At 48.9% G+C, this 23654-nt stretch overlaps 1 protein-coding gene across 1 annotated transcript in view; it reads right to left on the bottom strand.

Moving 5' to 3' along the window:
• TLN2 (talin 2) overlaps nucleotides 1–23654 on the bottom strand; it is a 215501-nt gene that overhangs the window by 66712 nt on the left and 125135 nt on the right. Inside the window, exons 13-24 of the mRNA XM_084816675.1 lie at nucleotides 23370–23446; nucleotides 20485–20665; nucleotides 16897–17010; nucleotides 16226–16334; nucleotides 13885–14093; nucleotides 11849–11947; nucleotides 10281–10448; nucleotides 9142–9436; nucleotides 7789–7955; nucleotides 6132–6260; nucleotides 4349–4462; nucleotides 724–837 (exon numbers count right to left, since the gene is read on the bottom strand). Of these exons, the coding sequence (XP_084672801.1) occupies nucleotides 724–837; nucleotides 4349–4462; nucleotides 6132–6260; nucleotides 7789–7955; nucleotides 9142–9436; nucleotides 10281–10448; nucleotides 11849–11947; nucleotides 13885–14093; nucleotides 16226–16334; nucleotides 16897–17010; nucleotides 20485–20665; nucleotides 23370–23446 (1776 nt within the window). The remainder of the gene's footprint in view (nucleotides 1–723; nucleotides 838–4348; nucleotides 4463–6131; nucleotides 6261–7788; nucleotides 7956–9141; nucleotides 9437–10280; nucleotides 10449–11848; nucleotides 11948–13884; nucleotides 14094–16225; nucleotides 16335–16896; nucleotides 17011–20484; nucleotides 20666–23369; nucleotides 23447–23654) is intronic.

Here is a 23654-nt window from a genome sequence, read left to right on the forward strand (position 1 = left end):
GGCAGGGCTCAGACGCTCCGCCACGTTGGCCACTCGTGGAAGCCAATGTAGGAGGGAGCCACCCTATAGGAGGGGCATCCCTGCGAAGCAAGTCTGGCTGTGAAGTTCTTGCCCAGACTGCTGGCAACTCCTCTAACTTCCGCTTCGTCTCCTCTATTGATATTCGCAGATGTGTGGAGTAGCTAGTTCTATGCAGTCTGAGAGTTTCCTAGAATCTGCATTTTTAAAGAAGCTGGTCGTTTACTAATAAAGTAGTTCTGGCCTGAAGCTTTGTTTCCTGGAGCGTGTTGGATTGTGAAGGGAGAGGACGAAGGAACGTGACAAATGCCTCTCCTGGCAGTAAGATGCTGAAGCTAAAATAGGCTCTTATTTTTGGTATTTCTGGCATTTTTGGCACCACCCTCTTTTGCCTCAGCCCCACCCACCATTGGACTGTGGCTTCTGAGAGCTTCTTTGAAATGGAATTTACCCCTTGGGCTGACAGAGGTCCAACGCCCCTGCTGTAAGAAATAGTTTTACCCACCTCGCGGTTTCTCCAGATTGTCAGTAGTAATTATTTGGACCAAAAATGTGAAGGAAAACAAGCCTTCCCAGCCCCATCGACCCTCCCCACCCAAGGTTCGGATATTTTGTTCCAGTCACTCATTCAAAACTTATCAGGGACACTTGGCTGGGCAGGGCAACACCCGTCCCTCTTGCAGTTCTTCTGCCAGTCAACTGTACCTGGAGGAAGTTTTGGCTAGAGTTGATCAAGGCAAGTTGAGCACTCAGGTCTTCTGCCTGCGCTTGGCTCCCCCTCACGCCCTGGACCAGCTGTGGGATGTGATCAGCAACATTCTACCAGGAAGAGAAAGTGGGAACAATGGGTTTGGGATCCAACGGAAATGTTCAAGACCCAAACTGAAAGCCACAAACTATCAACATGGAGAACTGTAGGAACTTACCCCAAAGGATTTTCAAAGCCATTGCCTGAGCCAGGGTGTTGAATCTCAGGCCTGCGGGCCGGCCCTCCGGCAGTCTCCAGACGGTCACACTCCGTTCCCCTGGCCCCACCCCTTTTCCTGCCTGCCAATCATTTGGTGGTTTCCCAGCTCTTGCACAGTTTTAGAGGCCTCTTTTAAGGCTTAGCTACTGGCAGTAACAGCTTTAAACTACAATATGTTGGTATTTCTTTGTATATTTTGCCTTTGGCTCCACCCCTTATGACTTTGGCCATGCCCCCCACTGGAATGTGGCTCTTCTGAGCTTCTCTGACACTGGGTTCAGCCCTCGGCCTGAAAGAGGTTCATCACCACTGATCTAAGATCTCATCAATAATTCACCAGTGAAAACTAAAAAAAATGCTGCTTTCTCTGCCTGTGAATTGGTCAATCCAGCTAGGGAGCACAGCTGAGCGAGGAACCATGTGTGCAAATAGAAGTTGTGCGTATGATGTGTTCCCCAATCTGTCTGCTGGGACAGGGCGTGCATAGCCCTCTCCAAAAACAGGCTCCAGCCCCGATCAGCCAGGGACTAGATGTAGTCCTTCCCTGGTCCCACTTCTTCTTGAATGCTTGATCAGGACTGTCAGCAATTATCTGGCAGGGGCCTGGGTGTGCAGTTCCGTGCATGCAAGCAGGCAACACGCGGCTCCACTCCCCTGATACATGTCTCACCTTTATAGCTCTGCAACTATCAGTTCTGGTTTGAAGACTCTGCCTTCATTGCTCAGATAGCCAACAGCAGAGAAGGGGGAAAATGCTACTTCTGGAGCAACTATGAGCTCACTCAACAGGTTTGTTTGGATTTGCATTGCTTCTGGAGCACGCAGGGATCAGAGGCGAATGCAGAGCTGGCCTGAGTTGCCAGCACATTAAGCCCTGAGATTATAAACACGCATCCAATGTGGACCATGTCGCCCTGCCCACTTTGCTTCACTTCCACCATGAGCCATTTGTCTGGAATGAAGGCCTCTAGCAGCGCAAAAGCGCTTCTCTTTTGCACAACCAACAACAGCATCTCAGAATTTCCATCCTGTAATGCCTTGGAAAAAGAAGCCCGACCAGCCCTTTAAACGAAGAAAAAACATATGTGACGATCGTTGGAGGGAGAGAGAGCTGGTTGTGTTTACCTAATTCATAAGAACAGACCTGCTGGCGGATCAAAAGGTCCACCTAAACTGGCATTCTGTCTCCAGCAGTGGCCAGCTGGCAGGAAGCTTGCAAGCACAGCAAGAAGGCAGTGACCTGTCAGTTCGCAGAGATATTCAGCCTCAGAGCATGAAGGGTCCATTTAACTATCATGGCTAATAAGCAGTGTGGTACAGTGGTTAGAGTGTTGGATCGGGACTTGAGAGATCTGGGTTCCAGTCCCCACCCAGCCATGAAGCTCCCTGGGTGACTTCGGGACAGTCACTGACTCTCAGCCTAATCTGCCTCACAGGGCTGTTGTGAGGATGAAATGGAGAGGAGGAGGATCATGTACACCGCTTCGGGCTCCTCAGAGGATAAGGCAGGATATACATGTGACAAATAAAAAAATAGTCCAGCCCTCATCCATTGATAGTACCAATGGCCACTGGCACATCCTGTGGCAGTGAGTTCCATAGGTTAACGATGCACAAAGAAGACCTTTCTTCCCAGGCATGGAGGGAATGATTCCCCCTATGATCTTCACCCTGTCTCCCCTTGCTGCTAACTTCTTTCCCACAAATCAAGGAGGAGATTCTGTTGACCAGGGTTGTCACAAATAGGAATGGGTGAACGAGTGACGTTTGAGATCTCCAAACATCGTCTTGTGCCTGATCCCTGTTCGTGCTTGTGATCGCTGCTTGCTCTGTGTGAACGGGAAATGTGTGCAAATCGAGCAGCGCTAGCACGGGAGATTTGCACCAACTGGGCAGCAATTGAATGGGAAATTTGTGCAAATCTCCTCAGATTTGCATAAATACTCTCCATAAAGTGGGGCTGATCCAGTCTACTGAGGAAATTTACGCAAATTAGGAAATTTACGCAAATTGAACTGGGAATCGGGAACGAGATGAACAGAAGCACGTGTTCAATAATTTGTGAATATTTTCAGCAGACACGGGCTTGTGCTCGTGTTTGGAACTTTGAATGGGGCATGCTCGCATGTTTTGTGAGCAAAATCAAACTTCTCACACATCCCTAGTCACAAGTGAACAAGCTGGCTGCTTAGAGAAGCTGCATTTTAAACGATGTCAAGGGATCCACACATAGGATCCCTTGAGGTGTGGCAGAGAACATGACCCTCAGATTGTGCAGGGAAGCCAGAGGAGATGGTTAAGTGTCTTGGGCAAGCCCAGTTTTGTATACTCCAGTACTGCTGGAATTTCTTTTGAAGTTCTCTCTCCTTCCTTTCTCAGTGGTAGGAGGAAGGCATCGCACATGCTGTGGCTAAGTGCTTGAAGGGATGGAGGTGACCATTACGTTGGAGAAGACTGTGCCTACTAATATTCCATGCAGCTGCAGGATGTGGTACTGGGTGCAAAATCTAGCTGAGAACTCCGCTTCAGTGAGGGAGTTGGGCAATTTTAGACTCTCCACATCACAATCTTACTCCTACTCATTCTGTTGAATGGACATCTGTCCCAAGGACTTCCCCTGATGGCACCACTGCTAAGCCTTCTGTTTTTTTTGTTGTTTTTAAATCAAGTTTCTAGCCCTTAAGGTCTTGAAGATACACCTGAAAGTGCACAGACCATGCCTGGTGTATTCTCAGAAACCGAAGGCTGGAGAAGACTTCCAGTGGTCAGGATTGGGGTGGGGTGAGGGGTCGTCCAGCTCCCCTGTCTTTCTCTATGGCCAGCATCTCGGTCAACCAGGCGGGGCACAAGCGATGGAGATAACAGCAGGTGCCGCCACAGCAGAGTTGATTTCGGGCCAGCCACTTGTCTCTGCATTGTCCAGGCTGGAAGCTGGCATCTTTCTGCTGCTGGGATGGGGCATTTTTATACCAGATGTGATCCCCAGGCTGAGCAATTTGCCCAGCCTGTTGCATACACCAACCTACAGAGCTGTACTCCATGCATCAAGGCTAAGCAAAGGCTGAAATTACTCAGAAACAGGGATAATTGCCCAATTAAAGAAAACTTGTTCGACTAACTGTTTGCATCCATTTACATATGGGTAAAAACAGTGGTGTCAGGTTGTGGTTACGAAGGGATGAGGGAAAAAGCACTCTGTCCATGCTTGGATCTTTGATGGACAATGTAACGCTAAGCCCAAAGAACACCCCCCACCCTGAGGAAGAGCAGCTGCCCCTCTCAGAAACAATTTGAGACAGGTGGAGGCTCTTGCCATGCATGGCCTTAAAAGAAGGGGTCTTTTGCCAGCTCGTGCTACCCTACCTTGCAGCTCTGGACGAGATGCTGGTGGGCTGCTGTGTTCTTGTTCGAGACAGCTGCGTTCTGCGAGGCGGCAATGGTCTGCGTTGCCGCCGCTGCTGCCTGCTTAGCAGCGACCTGGAAAGAGAGCTACATTCATGGGTCTTGGAGAGAGAGGCAGGAGGGGGCTGAGTCAGGCAAGAACGTGAGAAGGCCCCACGTGGCAGTTTAGACTCCGCTTCCCAGCACCGGAGTTGCCTTCAGTGCAGTTTCATACCACATGGAGGCAACACCTGTAATGGCCCCAGGAGTGTGACCAAGTCACCTGTAGTTTTAAAGGGGCCTAGAGATTCATAATGCTTTGCTTAGGTTCATTATTAGCACAATTCCCTTGCTAGTGGGCCTCTGAGCATGTGAGATGAGTCAAAGGTCGATAGCGTGGCCTCAGCACATCCCATGCTAATGAAGGCTAGTGTCTTATCAGGGCCTACGATGTGCCTGAGAAGTGAAGCTATGTTTATGCAGAGCTACAGGTGGCTGTGCTGGGAAAGTTCTGATTGTTTTCCTTCTGAACAAGCGCTGTTAGTCTGTGCTGGGAATGAACACTAATTAACGCTTGCTGCTGTCATGCTGCCTCACTGCTAACATGTATGGTATAAAACCCATTTTACCCCATGGCTCTGGGTTCAGAGAAGCTGTCTGATCCAACCACTGGGTACTCCTGTGTGCTGACTGTACTCAATAAAGTACTCCTTGTAAGCAAACCTGGATCTGGCTTATCACTATCTCAGCACCTCCAAACCTTAGCAGCTCACGGCCCAGGCAATACAACACCTGAAGCAGCCTTCCCAACCCTGGTACCCTCCAGCTGTGCAGGACTACAACTTCTATCATCTCCCAGCCTGCATGGCCAACTCCTGAAATGTAATCTACTAGGAGATGCTGCCAATGCCATGCTGATCTTCTACACGTCTGGTGGAAATGCCCTAAAATAAAGTCTACTTGGAAGAAGGCTTTTGAAGCATCGTGGTCCAAGGTACGGTTCCATACAACCCCGTAGCTCAGTGGTAGAGCCCCTGCTTTGCATGCACAAGGTCCCAGGCTCATTCCCTGGCATCTCCAGGTAGGGCCTGAAATTTCTGGAGAGCTGCTGCCAGTCAGTGTCAACAACACTGGGCTAGATGGAACCACGGTCTGACTCAACGGAAGGCAGCTTCCTATGTTCTTAACTCTAGGTTGTAAGGTTTTGTGTCATTTGGACATTTCACTGGGACAATACGACTGGAACACCACAAACTGGTTTGGAACCTACCAGCTGCAGCAAGAATTGTGATCCTGTCGAGACCCCAAACTCCTTGCACTAAAACACTGGATTGAAAAACTTGGGAGAATTGCCAGAAGGGAAAAGCTGATAGAATGAGTTCAGCCATGAGATTGACCCCCCCCCCGAAACATTCCAGAAACCTTGCCTCCCTTTTATTGATTTTATTAAAATCAAATTCAATATGTACCTTCACTCTGATAGGTTTCTCTGATTGGTTTCTCTGATTATATTTGTCAGGCTATCCAGGTGGCAAGCCTATGGCTGTGCGCAGAAGGGTGCTAGTAACCTTGCAAGATGCAAAAGAGACCGGGAGGGGGGTGATCTCACTTCTGGCCACACGTTCCGTGACACTGGCATGCTTCACACTCAGGCAGGTCGGCTGCCCCTGGGAAGAAAGCCAGGGTCTGGCTTGGCCAAGCTGTTAGGGCTTGTTAGAAACAGTAAAAAATAAAAATGAGAGAGAGCCCCAGGCTGCATTCTCACCTCTAATCTGTTCACGATTTTCTTCTTGATGGCGTTCTGAGCAGCTGCATTGGTGGCCACCCGCAGGCCTTCGGCCGCTTCCCGGAGCCTCTGCTGCTGGTCTTCGTTCTCTGGGTTGGCTGCAGCTCCCTGGCGGAAACAAAACAACATCCGTAAGAGCATTCACGGCTGCAGCTGGACACACTGAGAGGGCCGCTTCTGAGGCTCTGGTTTACGTACAGCAGGCAAATGGCCCCTGGAGCATCTTTATCTAGCCCAGCCTCCCTGAGCCGGGTGCCCTCCAGATGTGTTGCACAGCATGGTCATTAGCCATGCTGGCTGGGAATTATGGGAATTGCAGTCCAACACGACTGGAGGGCTCCAGTTGGGGAAGGGTGATCTAAGCCAACCCTGTGCCCCTTCCAAATGTTAATCGCTTATGCGGGGAAGACTTTAGTTGACACTTTTGCTTGTAAGGAAAAGCAGCAATAGGGCTGTACATTTCATGCAACATCTTTACTGTACTGTGATTTGATGTACATAGGGATAGGTGGCCAAGTGAAGTTGGAGATCCCTAGGATTCTCTGAGCACCGTCTTGCCACTCGTCTCGTACTCGATTCCTGTTCGCGTTTGCGATAGCTACTTGCTCTGCGCGAACAAGATAATTGCTCAAATCGAGAAGCGATTGAATGTGATATTTGTGCAACTTTCCTCCATAGACTAAAGCAGGGCTGATTTAGTATACAGGGGAAATTTGCACAAATTAGGAAGTTTGTGCAAAATCGAACTGTGAAAGTTGTGCAAATCAAATGCAAGCACGTGCCGGCAATTTGCAAACGTTTTTGGTGGAGACATGCTTACGCTTGCATTCAGGGCTTTCAGCAGGGCGTGCTTGCATATTTTAAGAGCAAAAACAAAATTCTCATACGTCCCTAGATGCACACTCTGGAAGGAAAAAAACAACACTTGTCTTGCCTGGGGTGCAAGCTCAAAGGATCCCTCAACACAGATGGTCTTATACCACCCAAGCCCCCATGAGCTCCGTATCTGTGAAGTCCTTACCGCCACGCAATGTCAATTTTTTGTACAGACCAGGACCTCCCTGTAATAGTGGTTCTGGTTCCTCAATTAGCGAACTGGACAATACAATTGGCTATCACTGCTCTGGTTTATCAACACAGGCTTTGAAATTGGGTCAACATCCCTTTCAAATGCCTCGATGAGTTACCAACAGATTTCTAGCCCCTGTGTATCATCTATACCCACATATCTGTGTGCACGTTTGCATGTATGTTTCTGCCAGTAAGGAATAACCAGATATTGCAGCATTTTGCTTTTAAGTTTTATTTACAAATTTTAACTGCTTTTTTAGTGTTTGCCTGTTGCTTTTATTATTTTAGAGATTATATTGCTGAGTTTGTTTTCTTTTTATCGTGCCTTATGAAAGTCTAATAATTTTCTAAGAGGACTTCATTAACAGGATAAGGAAACAGTGCAACTTTTATTTCCCCAAACAAACCAAAAATAGATTAAAAGGCACCAAAAGTACTTTCGGTAAAATTGTCAGAACTCAAATAAATCGCTGGTGTTTCCAGAGTAGGTCTACTTATACGATCCATGCAAATGACATCCAAAGTATTGGACATCCCCTTCATCCTAGTGACTTGTCCTGAGTACCTTTGCGGCTTCAACCATCCGGGCTGTAGAATCAGCCAGAAGTTTTGCGGCTGCCAGAAGTTTCTTGGAGTTTTCCATGTCGATTTCCGCCTCGGCATCTGACCTCATGGCGTTCACAAGGTCCGAAGTCGCTTGAGCTAATACCCTGGCCTGCCGTACCATTTCACCTACAACAGTATTGAGTTAAAAATCTGCTTTTTATCTCTCCTTTATCCCTCAATGTCCCATTCAGACATATCCTCGTCTTCCCTCACAGGTGCTTGGGACCTACAAGTTTCATCAAGCACAGGCCAGCCTCAAGGGTAGGAATGGCTGGGCACTTGCTGAGGGCCCACAGCCCAGCAGGGGCCCTCTGACAAGAGTCCTCTGGACTTGCTGCACCACTGTTCCCCTGCCTCTCACTCTGGCCCAAACAATGGTGGTGGTGAGACGTTGGAGCAGGAGATGCCGCGGCCCGCTGGCTCCCCGGCTCTCTGCCTGCCAAGCAAGCAAGTGGGAGCAGTGGTGAGAGGAGGAGGAGTAGCTGGGGACAACGGTAGCAAGAAGGGAGACTCACTGCGGAAGGGGGCCCATGGAGGGTGTCTTGCCAAGGCCCTCAAAAAACTGGAGCCGGCACTGATCAAGCACCCTGGCTGGATGGTCGGGACACAGCAGCGCCCGAGAGGAGCGCGCCTCCTCTAATGTGGAGAGCCGCCTTCCTTTAAGAGGCCCATAGCTCAGTGGTCCAGCCCCTGCCTTGCAAGCAGGAGGTCCCAGGTTCAGTCCCCAGAAACTCCGGCTAAAAAAGGATCAGGTAGCAGGCAACGGGAAAGACTCTTTCCCTGCCAGAGACCCTGAAGAGCCACTGCTGGCTGGACTAGTAGTCTGAACTGGGAAAAGGCAAATGTGCACATTCAAAATGCATTGCCTGTTGAATTCCCACCGCTTCCTGAGCCTGCCTGCTCCACTCCTTCCCACCCCTCCCCAGGAACCTTGTAAGCCTGTCGTCCACTCTGGCGTACCAGCACCTTTTCATTTATACTTAGATGGTGCACAGCTTGCCTGTCATATGAGCGAATATCTCCTAACATTTCTCGGAGCTTTTGCTGTTCCAAGGACAGCTTGCCGCATGGCTTTGCCAGCATGCTTATCCCCCCCTAATGTCAAGAACGAAACATATCAAGACAAAAGTCACAGTTCCCAAAAACAACATAAATACTGCTGCTTCGGAACACCTGGCCTTTATGTCACACTGCATCTTAGCCTTACAACAACCTTGTGAGGTAGGCCCTGGTCAACATGGAAATGTGAAGAGTGAAGGGCTGCCCCAACCTGCCCGGTGACCCAAGGTGGCATCCCATTCAAGCAGCTTACCAGCGTCTCCCATGGAACTGAAGATGCTTTCGGTGACGCACATGATGGTGTCTGTGGCCTGGTCGTAGCGCCCGATGGGCTCCCCTCGGCTGGCAAACTGGCGGACGTGCTGCAGGAGGTCGTTCAGGGCCTGGCTGACCACGCTGGCGGCCGCACTGACCTGCTTGAGCAGATCTGTGTCGTCCGTGGCAGCCTGGCACGCTCGGACACAGTTCTCCACAGAGCGCTCCACCAGCTTCCCCGCCTCTATCAGCTGCTCCTGGCACACGGGGGAGCTGATGGTCGGGCTCACCACCTGTGTGGGGACACAGGGCACCCGGTCACCCAGGGAAACTGGCCACAGCTCAGTCTTTTTTTTCGAGCCTGCCCATCCTCCACAGCGGAGACCCTCCCATTTTGTCCTGCAAAATGTTTTGTCAACAGCCCTGCGAGGTGGGTTAGGCTGAGAGAGAGGCCACCTGTGAACTTCATGGCCGAGCAGGGATTTGAAAATGGGTCTCCACGGCCTTAGTCTGAAATTCTCACTGTTATGCCACGCTGGCTCGAAAAAGAGTTGATAAAACGCCACGTTTACATGCTGCTGAACCTGCATGGGGCAATGAACAGAGGCCGGACAGCTATCTGTCAGGGATACAGTAGCTGCGCCCTGCATTGTAGATTCTGCATTGAGAAGAGGTTGGACTAGATGGCCTCCAAGATCCCTCCAACTCTATTCCACCATTCTATGGCTCTGAACAGAGGGAGTTCAGTCTCTCATAAGCCACGTAAAGGGATCGGTAGCTAGCAGTGGAGGCCAGTGGCTCCGATGTCAGTAGGGTGGTGAACCTGCTCTGGGTTTCGGTCAGAGCCAGTCAGAACTCGAAAGGTGATATCCAAGGTCCTTTAGAGTTCTGACTGAAACCTGGAGCGGAGTCTCCACCCCACTGACACTGGAGCCCCTGACCTCCGCTGCTAGCTAACTGTTCCCTAGGGTGAATCCTGTCAGGTGAGGCGATACCCAAGAAGAGCCTCTTCATTCACGGCAGAGGCTTCCCTATCTGCTAATCCAGGCCTGTCGTCCTCTTCTCCCAAACACCCGCCTGTGAGCAACTGCTGACGGAATATTCCAGAAGGGCCAGGCACCCCAACCCCAGCCATACCTTTGCGCATGCCACCAGCTGAGAGGTGGACAGCGCGCACTGCGTCGCCGTGGCAATCACCCTGTTCTGCAGAACCGCATCCTCAGCCACCTGGGCCACGTTCTTTGCCTTCAGCACCAGCATGGCGGCAGCGTTGGCGACCGCTTTGGCCAGGCTCATCAGCACATCCTGGGGAAGAGGAAGAGCAGAAGCCAAGAGGAGCAAAGAGGGAAGCGAGAAGACAAGCGAAAGGAGGGTTCTGCGGCTATGTCGGAGGATGACTTAACATTCCATCACTCTGAAGGGCTGTGGAGGCGGCTGGATCCTGCCGGGGGGTGGTGAATCTGCTCCGGGTTTCAGTCAGAACCAGTCAGAACTCTAAGTGTAGAGTTCTGACTGAAACCTGGAGCGGATTCACCACCCCACTGACATTGGAGCCACCAGCCTCCGTTGCTGAAGGGCACATCAACCACATTTTACTTATTTATTTACAATATTTTTATACTGCTCCACATCAGAAGATTTCGGAGCAGTGAACAACCAAGATAAGAGAATAAAACACCAGGTTAAAACAGTTAAAACATTTTTTTAAAAGACAAATTCCAACAAGGTCGAATTTAATAAATAAAAATTAAATTGGGTCAAGTTTGAAACCTAAAAGTCAAAGCACTTTTTGCATGCAATGCTACAAGGTTTGATGCTGTTGTTGCTGTTGCTGTTTTGATGTAGCAGAAGGTACATATAAGAATAAGACACATATTTATGGTATTGATGTTTATATCAGGGTTGCAACATTTAATCGACCCATTAGATTAAATTGATTAAAAATATTTTAATCTGCAATCTATACTCTAGGGGTGTTGAACCATTTCCAGGCTGAGGGTCAAATCCCATTTTGGATAAGCTTTCAGGGGCCGCATTCCAGTGGTGGGCAGGGCCAAAGACAACAGGGGCATGGCAAAATACCAGCATATATTTTGGCTTAAACTCCTACTGACATTTAGAATGGGGGAAAAAAGTGCACAAAAGCATGGGGGAAGGGGGTGGAGCCAAGGGAAGGGGCGTAGTCATCTGGGAAACCCTGGAGGGCCAGATAAGGTCTCTGGGCCTGTGGTTCCACACACCTGCTGTACACACTTACTTGGAAGTAAGACCCATTGAACTCAATGGAGCTTACGTGTAAGTAGTTGTGTATAAGATTGCACTGTGAATTGATTAAAAACATGTCCCCAATTAATTGGGCAGCTGTTGTTGTTTTCAATATTTGCAAAAGCTGCAAAACTGGGCCAGCACCATCCAAAAAGAGGAATTGCTCCTCCTCTCTTGCACAGATGGGATGCTTCTTCCAGGCGGATGCCTGCCACGACACGTGTGCATCTAAAAACAGAGAACTTTTGCTTCTCACTTCACCAATATCACCTTACCCATATGCAAATTTAAATCGAGAGATTATCAAGCAATTGGCTAATGCTCACAGGAGGAGTCCATCTGCATTTCTTTAACTGGACTGCAATCGGAATTTATATACAGGACTACGGTGGCATTCTGAGCCCAAGCTGGATGAGGGGCAGCCCAGATGCAGCCTTTACCTGGAACCGCTCATCTGTCTCATTCTCGCCGATCTGCCTGAGAAGCTCTCCGCTGGCTTGGCCGATGCTCCCGGCAGCTGTCAGGACCGTCTGGCGAGGCTGGGATGATGCAGAGCAACAGGACATTAGGTGAAGTTATTTGGCTATTTCAAGGGAGTAGAATTCTCACATTGATTGTTTTCTCCCCCCAGAACAGCCACAAAGCACTTTATTGAAGAAGGGACATAGCTGGCCTCTTATCCAAAATGAGCCACTCCTATGCTAGCCTAAACTACACAGAGCACCTTCTGCTAAGAACGTGTCCTATGCAAGTCCTGCTGAAACAAACGTCTCTTGTTCCCCTTTCCTCATGTCTCATTCTTCACCTACACTCCCTCAGTCTATTACCGATTTTCCTACAGCCTCCTTGCCTCTGGGGTCCCTTGTCCCTTCCCTTCCTTACATCCTGGGACCACTTCCCAATCCTTGGCCTATTCTTATGCGAGGTTTTAATCCCAACCAAACAGACAGCTTCCCCTTTCCTCACAGAAATCGGACTGCAAAAAGTTGTTTAGTTCTCTGAGCAATTGAATGTGCCAATTCACTGCGAAAATTCAACCAGTCAGTGTCAGAGGCTTCACTGCCACAAGCGGAACACAGTATCAGTTCTCAGAAACCAGGAGAGAGCCAGCATCATGTGTAGTGGAACTCCCTCCCTAGGGATCTCCGCCATGCCCCCTCTTTAATGAGCTTCCACCACACATTGAAAACTTGGTTGTTCAGGCAGGCATTTGGGGTGGGTTAGGGTATTTTTAGATGAGGTTTTAATGTGTGATTTTACTGTTTTGGATTGTACTGTTGTGCATTGCCCAGAGTGGCCGGGTGACTGGCCAGATGGGCGCTTAAGAAATTTACTAAATAAAATAATAAAATAAAAAATAAATAGTGAGCCACTTCAGTCGCTCCTGGGATATCAGAACTCTTACGGTGCTTCTCTACAAGATAGAAACCTGAAAGTTGGTACATAGTCTAAGGCACCCTTATTACTAGAAAAATCTGCAAATTTCTATGTCTGTCCCTCTCTCAAATCAGGGGACATAAAGTGTGGAAGGGCCTAAGGGTGCTATCCTACGCTTATTTAGGTAGCCGCAACTTCATAGTAGTTCTCTGCACATTCAAAATTCAAACTCCCATCTTCAAAATCAAAATGAATGCTCATGGCAAAATCCAAAGAAAAAACAATTTCTTGTTTGAAGGATTATTGTGATGCTAGATTTCAGGAATGGAATTGTAAATCTGCAGGTCTGTGAGGAATCCTGATACACCCACCAACATCAGAATTTTTATTTCAGTGGGAAAATGCAGCTCTGACCATCTGCAATCTAACAGAAGACCTGACAGGCTGTGTGCGTGAGTGCGTGCGTGCGTGCGCCATACTGAAATGAGCATGGGCAAGTTCTGAGCATGCCCAGTTGATGAAATCCTCCCCTGTTTAAGGGGAGGCACAGATTATGACTTGACAGTTGGGATATCCTTTGGGGGTGGGGGGGGGAGAGTGACAGAGAGTGCTGAAGCAGAAGCACTGAGAATTGGCTTCAAGCCAGGTTCTAGTAAGAGCAAACACCTATGGGAAGCCATTACGTCGGGCAGGAACATCGGAACATAGGAAGCTGCCTTGTGCTGAGTCAGACCCCAGGCCCATCTAGCCCAGTATTGTCGACACTGACTGGCAGCAGCGGCTCTCCAGGGCTTCAGGCAGGAATCTTCCCTCACGTTACCTGGAGAAGCCGGGGATCAAACCTGGGACCTTCTGCATGCAAAGCAGGGGCTCCGCCACACTGAGCTTTGGCAGGATAGAAAGACCCAAACAACTGCCAGGGGGAAATGGCCCACTCTTTATTACTCAGTCTCTTTACAGGGGCTAGCCCAGCTTGCTGAGGGGTAGCACCCCTCAAAACGTTCTTTGCAGATTTCACCTTATTCCATTACTAATGTCTAGTGTCAGAGCTCTGAGTGCATTTCTGCTGTCCGGTTGTGAGCTGGCTCTTTGGCCTCACCTCTCCCGACGTCGGCTCTACAGCTTTCAGCAGGTCTGAAACAGCTCCCGCCAGGGTCCGAGCAGCTTTCAAGAGGTCCTCCCCGCTTCCAACTTCATCGTCCATCAGCGCAGCAAGAAGCTTGACCCCTTTGGACATCTCGGTGAGGTTGGAAGAGATGGTGGTGATGGCGCAGCCCACGGCCGTGTAGTCAGTGTCTACTGGGTCACCTGCCAAACATGAAGGTTTAGCCACGAATGTCAGAAAATGAAAACGCTTCTCAAGTCAAGATGAAACCTGCTGCTTAAAGATGGGTTTGCTGAGGTTTTAATACGGTTTCCTCTTATGGTTCAAGTCTTCACGGGTTTTGTTGTTGTTGTTGTTTGTCCTTCTAATGTATTCATGGTTTTGTTATATTGCACTGTTTTTATTGTAATCCACTTTGGTTGTTTCATATTTATAACCCAGTTCTCTATCAGCTAAACAGAATGAGCATGCTGTTCTCTTGCAACAGACTGAGGAGGCCTGAAAAGAGGATTTGCAAAGACCCCAGTTAAACCAGGTGGATTCACAGGACAACTGTTTCACCACATTACGCCCAGCTCACGTCTCCCTTCAGCCCAGGGGATGCTCTCCCTCCTCTTCCAGTTTGGAATGGTGGCATGGGGAGGGGTTCCCCACCCCCCCAGGACAGTTGACTGCACAGGAGCTGCTGCAGGCTTGGCCAGTAACCAGCTCACTCTGCACTCTCGGAGAGGAAGGGCGGAGGACCGCACACCTCGGCTACTGCACCTCTCCCCTTTCTTTGCTCTGGCAACAGCTGCCTAAGTAACCAAGGAATTATAGGTCTGTTTCTCTAGAAGGCTGCTAGAGGAAGCAACAAAGGACGACGGCAGGCTCACTAGCTCTTCTCTGTGGCCACAGCTGAGGCAGTCCCTGCCTCAGGCAGTCCCTGCTGAGGCAGTCCCTGCCCCAGCTGAGCAGTCCCTGCTCCAGCCAACGGTCCCAAAAGTGGCCGGAAGGGAGTCCCCTGCCCATACCCCCCCCCCCCATGCAGGGCCATTCCCTCCCACCTTTCCTGGCTGAAGCAAACCACGGCTTGCTGTTCTATGCAAACCAGCAGCCACGTTTTAATCCAGGTTTGCAGGGCAAGCGCACACCACAGGGCAGCATCCGACAGCGTCATTCATTTCGCAAATTCAAACAACGCACGCGGAGCTCTGCGGAATATTTCAGTTGCCTGTTATGCTTTTGCAACTGGCTGTGCAAGTGGATGCACAACCAATTGTACAACAAGCTGCGCAAGTGGAATGTGCCATTGGTCACACAACGGGTTGCACAAAAATTCTATGCAAGCATTTGCATGATGGTTGCGCAAGCAGAATGCACAACTGCTTGCGCAACTGCGCTTGGGCAAATGTAACTTTAGTTTGGTTTTCCTCTTGCGCGTCCTTTGGACCCTAGTTTCCACTAGCATAACATCATTTGTGCCCATGGAATGACGCGGCTGGATCCTGCCCATAGTTCGTGGGTTTGGATGAAGTGGCAAAACCATGGTTTGCTCCAGACCAGGAAAGGAAGGAGGGAGTTACCATGTGTGAGGGGGGAGGGGGAGGAGTGTATGAATTTATTTTATTTATTTCATTTCTGTACTGCCTAACAGCTGAAGCTCTCTGGGCGGTTCACAAAAACTAAAACCACAGAGTGCAGCATAAAACAATATAAAATACGAAAGGTTAAAACCACAAAATAACAGTATAGCCAGAATAAAACCTAGCAGCAATGCAGAGATTTAAAATACAGATTTAAAACAGCAGAGCTAAAAGATTAGGTAGCTAAAATGCTAAAATACTGGGAGAATAAAAAGGTCTTCCCCTGGCACCGGAAGGAGAACAACACAGGCACCAGGCAAAACTCTCTAGGGAGGTTCATTCCACAGCTGGGGGGCCACAGCAGAAAAGGCCCTCTTCCTGGTAGCCCCCCGCCTCACTTCCTTTGAACCCAAGAGTCCTTGAAGGAGGGGCTGCGGCTCAGTGGTAGAGCACATCCTTGGCATGTAGAAAGAAGGTCTCAGGTTCCATCTCTGGCTTTTCCAGTTAAAGGCAGGAGATAATGGGGAAGCATCTTCTCTGCCCAGAGAACCACTGCTGATCAGAGGAGACAGCACTTGGCAAGATGGAGAAATAGTCTGTCCTGGTATGAAGCAGCTTCCTGACATCCTAAGGCTTGTAGTGTCAAGCCATGATTTGGCATTATACCTGAATCAGCCCTCCTTGGGATATCTCCTAAGCCAACACGGCGTTACAGAAAAGGCCATGCAACCAAGAGCAACCCCAGCAGAAATCAGTGTTTGCCAGTTTACCTGCTGTCAGGTTCACAACGGAGGCGGTTCCTGCGGTGATGGCATCAACCTGAGAGTGTATTTCGTGCTTCGACTCATCCACTTTGTTTTGAACCCAAACTCTGGAGGCCTGGAAAGCAGCAGGAAAGTCAGATTCAAACTCAGCAGACAACAGTAAGAAGCAGCAATTCCGCCGAGAGAGGGAGAGGCAGCATGTCCAAGCCAGGGGCGGCCAGGCCACGAGGCCCATGAGACGGCTGCCTCGGGCAAGCAGATGTTGCGTTTAGGGCTGCAGAATGGCAGACAGATGCATCTGACCTCCCAGCCGGGCACAATCAATAGGAACTTCTCTTGCACAAATCCCATTAAAATGAACAGGAGCTGCATGACAGCAAGAGCTGTTCAGAACAAGATATATTTTCAAGATCAGACAAGGCCTCATTCACACACTGGGGAATCAAGCAAGTCCCTACAGCGGCGGGTACCCGAGTGCACATGGCGGGTTGCTGGATTTAGCATAGTGTTGCATCTTGGTGAAACAGCCTGCTCTTACAGAACCTTCCCAAATATGGAAGGACTGCCAAGAGAAGCCTGGGTGCAAGGCCAAAAGAGCCAGACGTCACAAAATCCAGCACAAGTAGCTCTCCCAGCTGCCCACCTCCCTCTTTCCACTGCCCACCAGCTGAGTGTACCATGTCATTTCCTAACGGTGGAAGGTTATCGACTTCGGTGAGGTCAGCCTGTGCCTGCTGAACAGCATGTCTACTGGTGTTGATGGTCCCCATCAAGGCTTGCTGAGCAGAGGTCTGGTGAAACAGGGGCAGGGAGAGAAACAGACTTCAGAAACAGTTCCTATGTAGCTGTAAACTCTTGGACAGATTTTCAAAGTAGGACATTCCCGTCCCCATTTACAGCGAGGGCTCCACCAATAGAATAAGGCCAAAGGATCAAGAGCAATAGAAATCAGCCATGCCAGCACCATCCTGACCAGTTTGAGGCAGGACAGACAAGTGAGGCGGTACTAGCAAAGGCTGCAGCAAATTCCACAGCACGGAAATCTATCAACAACTTCTAAAGTAAGAGATAATCTAGGTAACAGGGTGGTGAGTGGGTGGGAAAGAGCAGTCTTCTTCTTCTGGTATTATTATTATAGTATAATCATTAATGATATTATTATTATTATTAATTATCAGTATTATTATTAATTCCTTTTTGGATCACATAAACGTGCCTTAGAAGGGACAGCTGCAGCAAGCTTCTTTCATTCTTCCCTGCCACAAAGAATGCCTATATGAACTTTGGTGCCCGAGTTTTGCTTTCTTCCTCCGCCCTTCTGATCCCTTTTCCATTTGTTTCATGACTCTTAGATTGAAAGCCTGAGGTCAGGGACTGTCTTATTATTAATCTTTGTAAGCCACTCTGGGAGCCTTTTGGGCTGAAGAGCTGTAATGCTGTAAAAATGCTGTAAATAAATAAGTACGTAAGTACATTATGCAGAGTCAGACTGGTGAGACCAGCAGAGGCTCTGTCCTTGCCCAGAGCGAGCGAGCCCTTTTCTCGGCCAGCCACCTGGGATCCTTTCCACAGCACACGGCAGGCACTGGAAGCTAGGACTGTGTTTGTTATTTATTTAACGTAGCAAGCTTAGTTATGGTTAGCAAGCTTAACAGCTTAAGGCCATCAGTTTCAAAGCGGTTAACAATAAAGTGAACTGAAACAGTCAATAAAAACTATTTGAAAACAATCCAGTAAAAAACAAAACAACAATTAGGGAAAAGGAGAAGCAAGGTGCTGAATGCTAACAAGCTCATGCCGAAAGAAAAGGTGTCTTAACTTGCTTGCAAAAGGGTGGAAGGGAAGGAGCCAAATGCATAGCCCATTGGGCTGCCCGGAGTGCTTATGGGGCCTGGGGCAGAGGTGATGTTGGGGGTGCCCTGGGGGACTGGGGCAAATTGCAGCCCTGCAGCAAATGGGAGGGAATTCAGACAGAAAAGACGGACTAGCCACACAGTGGCTTCTGCTTGGCAGTGCTGGGAGCCCTCTCGCTGGACGTCGGCCCAAGGGGGGAGCACGCAACTGTCCCCCCCACTTGCTCCTTCCCATCTCTTCTTTCCCTTCTGTCTTCTCTCTTGCTCCTTATTGTCCTACTTCTCTGCTTGAAACATAGAAAACAAGGTACTCCATATTTCTGCAGAAGCCCAGGACTGTTAATGGGAATGTACTGTAATCGTTAGAAGCCTCTTTCCTTCCTACTAGTTTTGTGCCACCCAAAGGTGAAAGCGCCCTTGGCATCTAAGGTGGTTGTAGAAAACTTTTGTTTCTGTGTAGCTACATCAGGCATAAAATATTCCCCTGAAGAAGGCCTATAGAGTGCAAAACAAGCAGCAACTTTGATTCCCCCCGCCTTGCGTTAATAACATTTCTGCACACTTTTTAGGGTCTTCTTTTAATTGGGATGGTTATCTTCCTCATGGATATCATTTTTGCTCCCCCCCCCCCCGCCCGTAACATGAGCTAAGGTAGAAAATCTACAATGGAAAATAACACTGCTGCCTTGGAAGTCAGGGCCAAGCAGTTCAAATAGTTGATGTTCTCCCTTTTCTGCACGTATTTGGGACATTGCCACCATCAAGAATGGAGATCCTTTACGCCACATGGGCACAATGCTTCCGTACAGCTGAAGAATGCGACCTTGGCTTTGAACCTCATCTGGGCAAGTCATCAGAAGTCTCCTGCCGTCTTGAGGCTGCACTGGGTTCATCAGCAATCATTTTCAAATTCTGATTGCCATGTATCTCAAACGGGTTCCCCCGGGAAAACTAAGTTGAAGGAACATACTGGTGTCTTCAATGTACCAGTCAAGTGGCAATAATGCTGTTATTGCTGGCAGCAGCAGGAAGAAACTGCAAGCTTATAAGACATTTTCTTTAATGTTCTTTAATGTTTAATGTTCTGTTTTTAACTTCTGCTCAGGAGCACAACACAAAAAATGTTTGGGGGGGGGAATCAAATTGTAATGTTTTCAAAGTTTGAACGCTATGTTCTATAGCATTGTCTACGTGTAAATGATGGTTCTTAGTTAGCATCTCCAACTGAAACAAAGCCTGCACATATGTAAATTCATTTGCATTTGTCTATCCTTTGTCATCCTTGCCTCTTCCTGTCCTCCCCCCCCGCCCACTCCCTCTGGCAAAATTTAGGCTGTAAGATAATTGACACAGGGATTTGCCTTTCTCAGTGGAGAAGGGCTGTAGCTCAGTGGGGGAGTGCATGCCTCACAGGTCAGCTCCTCTGCATTCAGAGGAGGTCGCATTTCCATCCCCAGACTCTGAGGACTTGGGCCATGAGGAAACAAGTATGCCACAGCCACTCCCACATTGTTGCAGCCTGAGATTGCTAAAATGAGGTCCCTTTAGGAGACAAAGCCACAGCCAGTATGGAGGTGGGACCAATCATGCTAAACCCAACTATACTCTTATATAGTAGTCTTGCTCTGGTCCTTGTTGGAGCAATATACGAACACCCCTGCCTGGGGATCAGCCCTACTTGGAGCTTTCTAGGGTGGTGATCTCTTTTCGTCTTGCTTCCTCAGAAACCTGACCAACCTGACCCCTGTTCAAGATCTGATCCATAGCAGAACCCTGTAACCCAAGCCACATCACAGAGCATCATCATGAAATGATACATACACACAGTATGGAGCTAGGTGGACCATAGGTGGACCAAAGGGCAGACAGCTTCTTATTGACTAAAATGTGGGCGATTTAAAATGTGTGCATTTTGAGAAAGTGGTGCATTTACCAAGTACTCATTTTGGGAATGTGTAGCCAAGTTTGGGAATCTGTGAATATTTTTGGAGAAAATGTGCTCTGTTTGTGTTCAGGATTGCAAAGAGGGCATTTTTAAGTGATGTGCAGAATGAAACAAAATTATCATACATCCCTATCATAAAATACTTTGCATTACAACAGGGGACAATATATTGTTGCTGGGAAAATTCTTTTCCCCCAGCTACTGTGAGGACAGCAGCTAAGCTCAGGGGGGACAGGGAATTCGGGGTAGTGGTGCATTCCTGTGAGTCCTGGTTGCACTACACCACTGCTCCCCAATATCTTCCCCCCTCCCAGCAGTTTGTCTCCCAATGTTTTAGGTGAGCACTGCCAGAGGGGATAACCACAGTGGTCACAGGAAGAGGTTCAGCACACACAGATCTGCGTAGACTACAAACATGTGCTAGGCGCTAAAGGACAACAGCAATAGAATGCCTGGAGGCTGCTTACCAGGGGGGGCATGTGACCTCTGTGCATTTGGCCAACTGTCACCTGCTGCTGGGGCGAAGGCATGCTGCCAACGTTGAATGTCTCTGGCCCGGTGGACCCCGAACGCATGACTGCCGGCAGCGCAACGGAGCCGTGCTCAACCTTCCCCGTTCGGTTGAACTGCTGCTGAAAGATGGTCGACCTGCAATGGACAGTGCAGAATTGGCCAATGACCTTTTTATTAGTAACATTTTTTACACTTTGCCGTTCTTCTTGTTCGTCTTCAGATAAATGGTCCCCACTTTTAGCTTGACAAATGCCCTGTGAAGTGGGTGAGGCTGAGAAAGAGAGAGAGAGAGAGAGAGAGAGAGATTGGCTGGCCCAAAGTTTCCAGTTCAGCTTCGCAGTTAAGTGGGGAACGGTTTCCCGCACCTGAGACCTACACTTTAACCCAGGGGTGAGAAACACCTGGCCCTCCAAGTGTTGTTGGCCTGCAACTCCCATCAGCCCCAGCCAGCACAGCCAATGGAGAGGGATGCTGGGCGTTGCTGGGCAACAACATCTGGAGGGCCACACATTCCCCTGCCCTGCTCTGACCACTGGACTATACTACATTACACTGAAGGTTAAGTACGTTTCGCCCTGTTGTGCTTTGGTTTTAGAGCTTGGCTGGACGTTGTAGGCCAGCCTCCTCAGCCTGGTACCTCCAGATGTATTAGACTACATCTCCCTTGTAGCCCAACATATCTGGGTGGCACCAGGTTGGGGAAGGCTGTTGCAGAGAAAGATCGGCTATCCCTCGTCTTGCAAGGAGCCTTGTCTGCCTGCCATTAATGATCTTCTAACTGAGGAACCCCTGATGCATTTCCAAGGAGCCCCAACATTCCAAGGAATACAGACTGGAATCCACCCGCTGGTATCCTCCAGGGAGGATGGGCTTTTTTTTTTTTTGGCTTGCCTCTACATTAATTGGGGCAAGAGAAATGGCTGCCCCCTGCATCACGTTTTCACAAAGCTGTTCTCACGCACAGACTGTGCTGCTGCTGATCAGCTGACAAATTCACACTGCCTGGGGCAGTTATGAGCCTGGAATTACAGAATTCAAAATGGCAAAGAAATGAAAGCCAGAATTCACTGGAAATCACCATGGCCAGAAACTGCAATTAAGCCAAGCCATTAAGGTGAGTGTTTTTGTTGTTGTTTTTGCACTTAAACACACAGCAACTTATAAGCGTGTGCAAAAATACTGGAGCTATTTCAGTGAGGGAAAACACCGCGCCCAGTGATACAAAGTACATTTCATGAAAAAAGAGTGCAGCCCCGCAAAGCCCAAAAAGTTGAGCTGAAGTAGTAATAATAAATGTTGGTATATCGTGATTTGGTGCACAGGTGGGCAGACTTCAGATCTGTGGGAACTACTTAGGTTTTTTTACTGGAATGTTGAGGTTCCCTAGTGGGAGCCAGCTGCAAAGCGGTGGCTCAAGTGAACAGGATTAAGAAGCAGGATACATGGCCCAGGAAACAAAAGCATCAGAACAGCCCTGCTGGATCAGACCAAGGGTCCATCTAGTCCAGCATTCTCTTCGCACAGTGGCCAACCAGCTGTTGATTGGGAACCCACAAGCAGGACACGAGTGCAACAGCACCCCCTGACCCATGTTTTCCAGCAACTGGTCTACACAGGTATACTGCCCCTGGTTGTGGGGATGGCACACAGCCACCAAGACTAGTAGCCACGGATAGCCTTTTCCTCCAGGAATATGTCCAACCCCCTTTTAAAGCCATCCAAACTGGTGGCCATCACTCCACCTTGTGGTAGCGAATTCCATCATTTAGCTCTGTGCTGTGTGAAGAAGCCCTTCCTTTGATCTGTTCTGAATCTCCCACCACTCAGCTTCATGGGAGGACCCCACTGGGTTCTAGCATTTTGAGAGAGGGAGAAAAACATCTCCCTCTCCACATTCTCCACACCATGCATGATTTTGTAGACCTCTACCATGTCTCCCCTGATGCTCCTTTTTTCCAAGCTAAACAATCCCAGCTGTTGTCACCTTCTCTCATAGGGGAGATGCTCCAGCCCCTTGATCAATTTAATTGTCCTGTTTCCAGTCCCAAAACTTGGCTCACAGTCCTTTCTCGTGAAAAATCCACTCCTGGCCCCTGCCGCCCCCCACAAGCTTTCTTCATTTCAGCACCCTAAGTGAGGGTGTGTACATGTGACCCTTTCTGTTGATGCTATTGGTAAGCTACCCAGCACATGGCTGGCTGGGGGATTCTGGGAATTGCAGACCAATACATACCAGCTTTGTGGGGGGAGGGCTGAACTATGGGATGTATAAACTCTTGACAACTTCTGACAAAGCAGCCAGTGATCTTCCAGGAGATCCCAATCTTCCTTCTGGGCACTCCTCTTTAGCATTCACAACACCTCATATACTTTATCTCAATAATCTATGTGACAACCTTGTAAGGTTAGTCAGTATTTATTCACCATTGCAGGGGGCGGGGAGGAGTCAGGCTGAGAGAATAGTGGCTTAAAGAACTCATACAAAGAAGGTCAGATTTGAACAAGGGGTTGCCGTGGTCTTCAGTTCCCACTCCTAGGTGCCACCGAAGCCGGCAGTCACAGCAGTCATGAGGCCGCAGACGAGGCATTAATGGCAAGGGGTTCATGTCACCAAGCAATGCTGTTAATTAACAACAGCAACACGATAATAAAACGACTTATTCCCATTCTGAAGATGGGTGAAGTGAAGGATGAAGGAATAATGCTTTGCCAGAGACCACATAGTGACCACAGCAGAGGCAAAATTTTAACTAGGCCTTCCTGGCTCTCGGCTTGTACGCTTTGCCAATATACTACACCAGAGTAGAACTCTTGTTCACTTCCATGTGTGCAAACGTACTTTTTAGGTGATACAGATTCTTCCAGCATCGTCGATTCCTCATCCCCTTCCAGTCCAAATCGGTCCTTGCTTTGCTTCTGCAGAAGAAGAAAGATCGAAGAGGCCCTTCATCGTCACTGCCCTCTTCTCACAAAATCCATTCCATCTCACAAGCGAAGACCTGCTTCTCCTAATATGCTGCCCCCCCGAAAACGCTGGCTGCAGACTCAACCCTACACAGCCCTGAGTACCATTTTGCCCGCAGACGTGCATCACGACGCCCTCTGGTTTGTTTTAGCTGTGGAC

The sequence above is a fragment of the Heloderma suspectum genome, chromosome 11 (genome assembly GCF_057233095.1).
Source record: "Heloderma suspectum isolate Gila_16-S chromosome 11, 16-S_ref, whole genome shotgun sequence".
NCBI lineage: Eukaryota > Metazoa > Chordata > Lepidosauria > Squamata > Helodermatidae > Heloderma > Heloderma suspectum.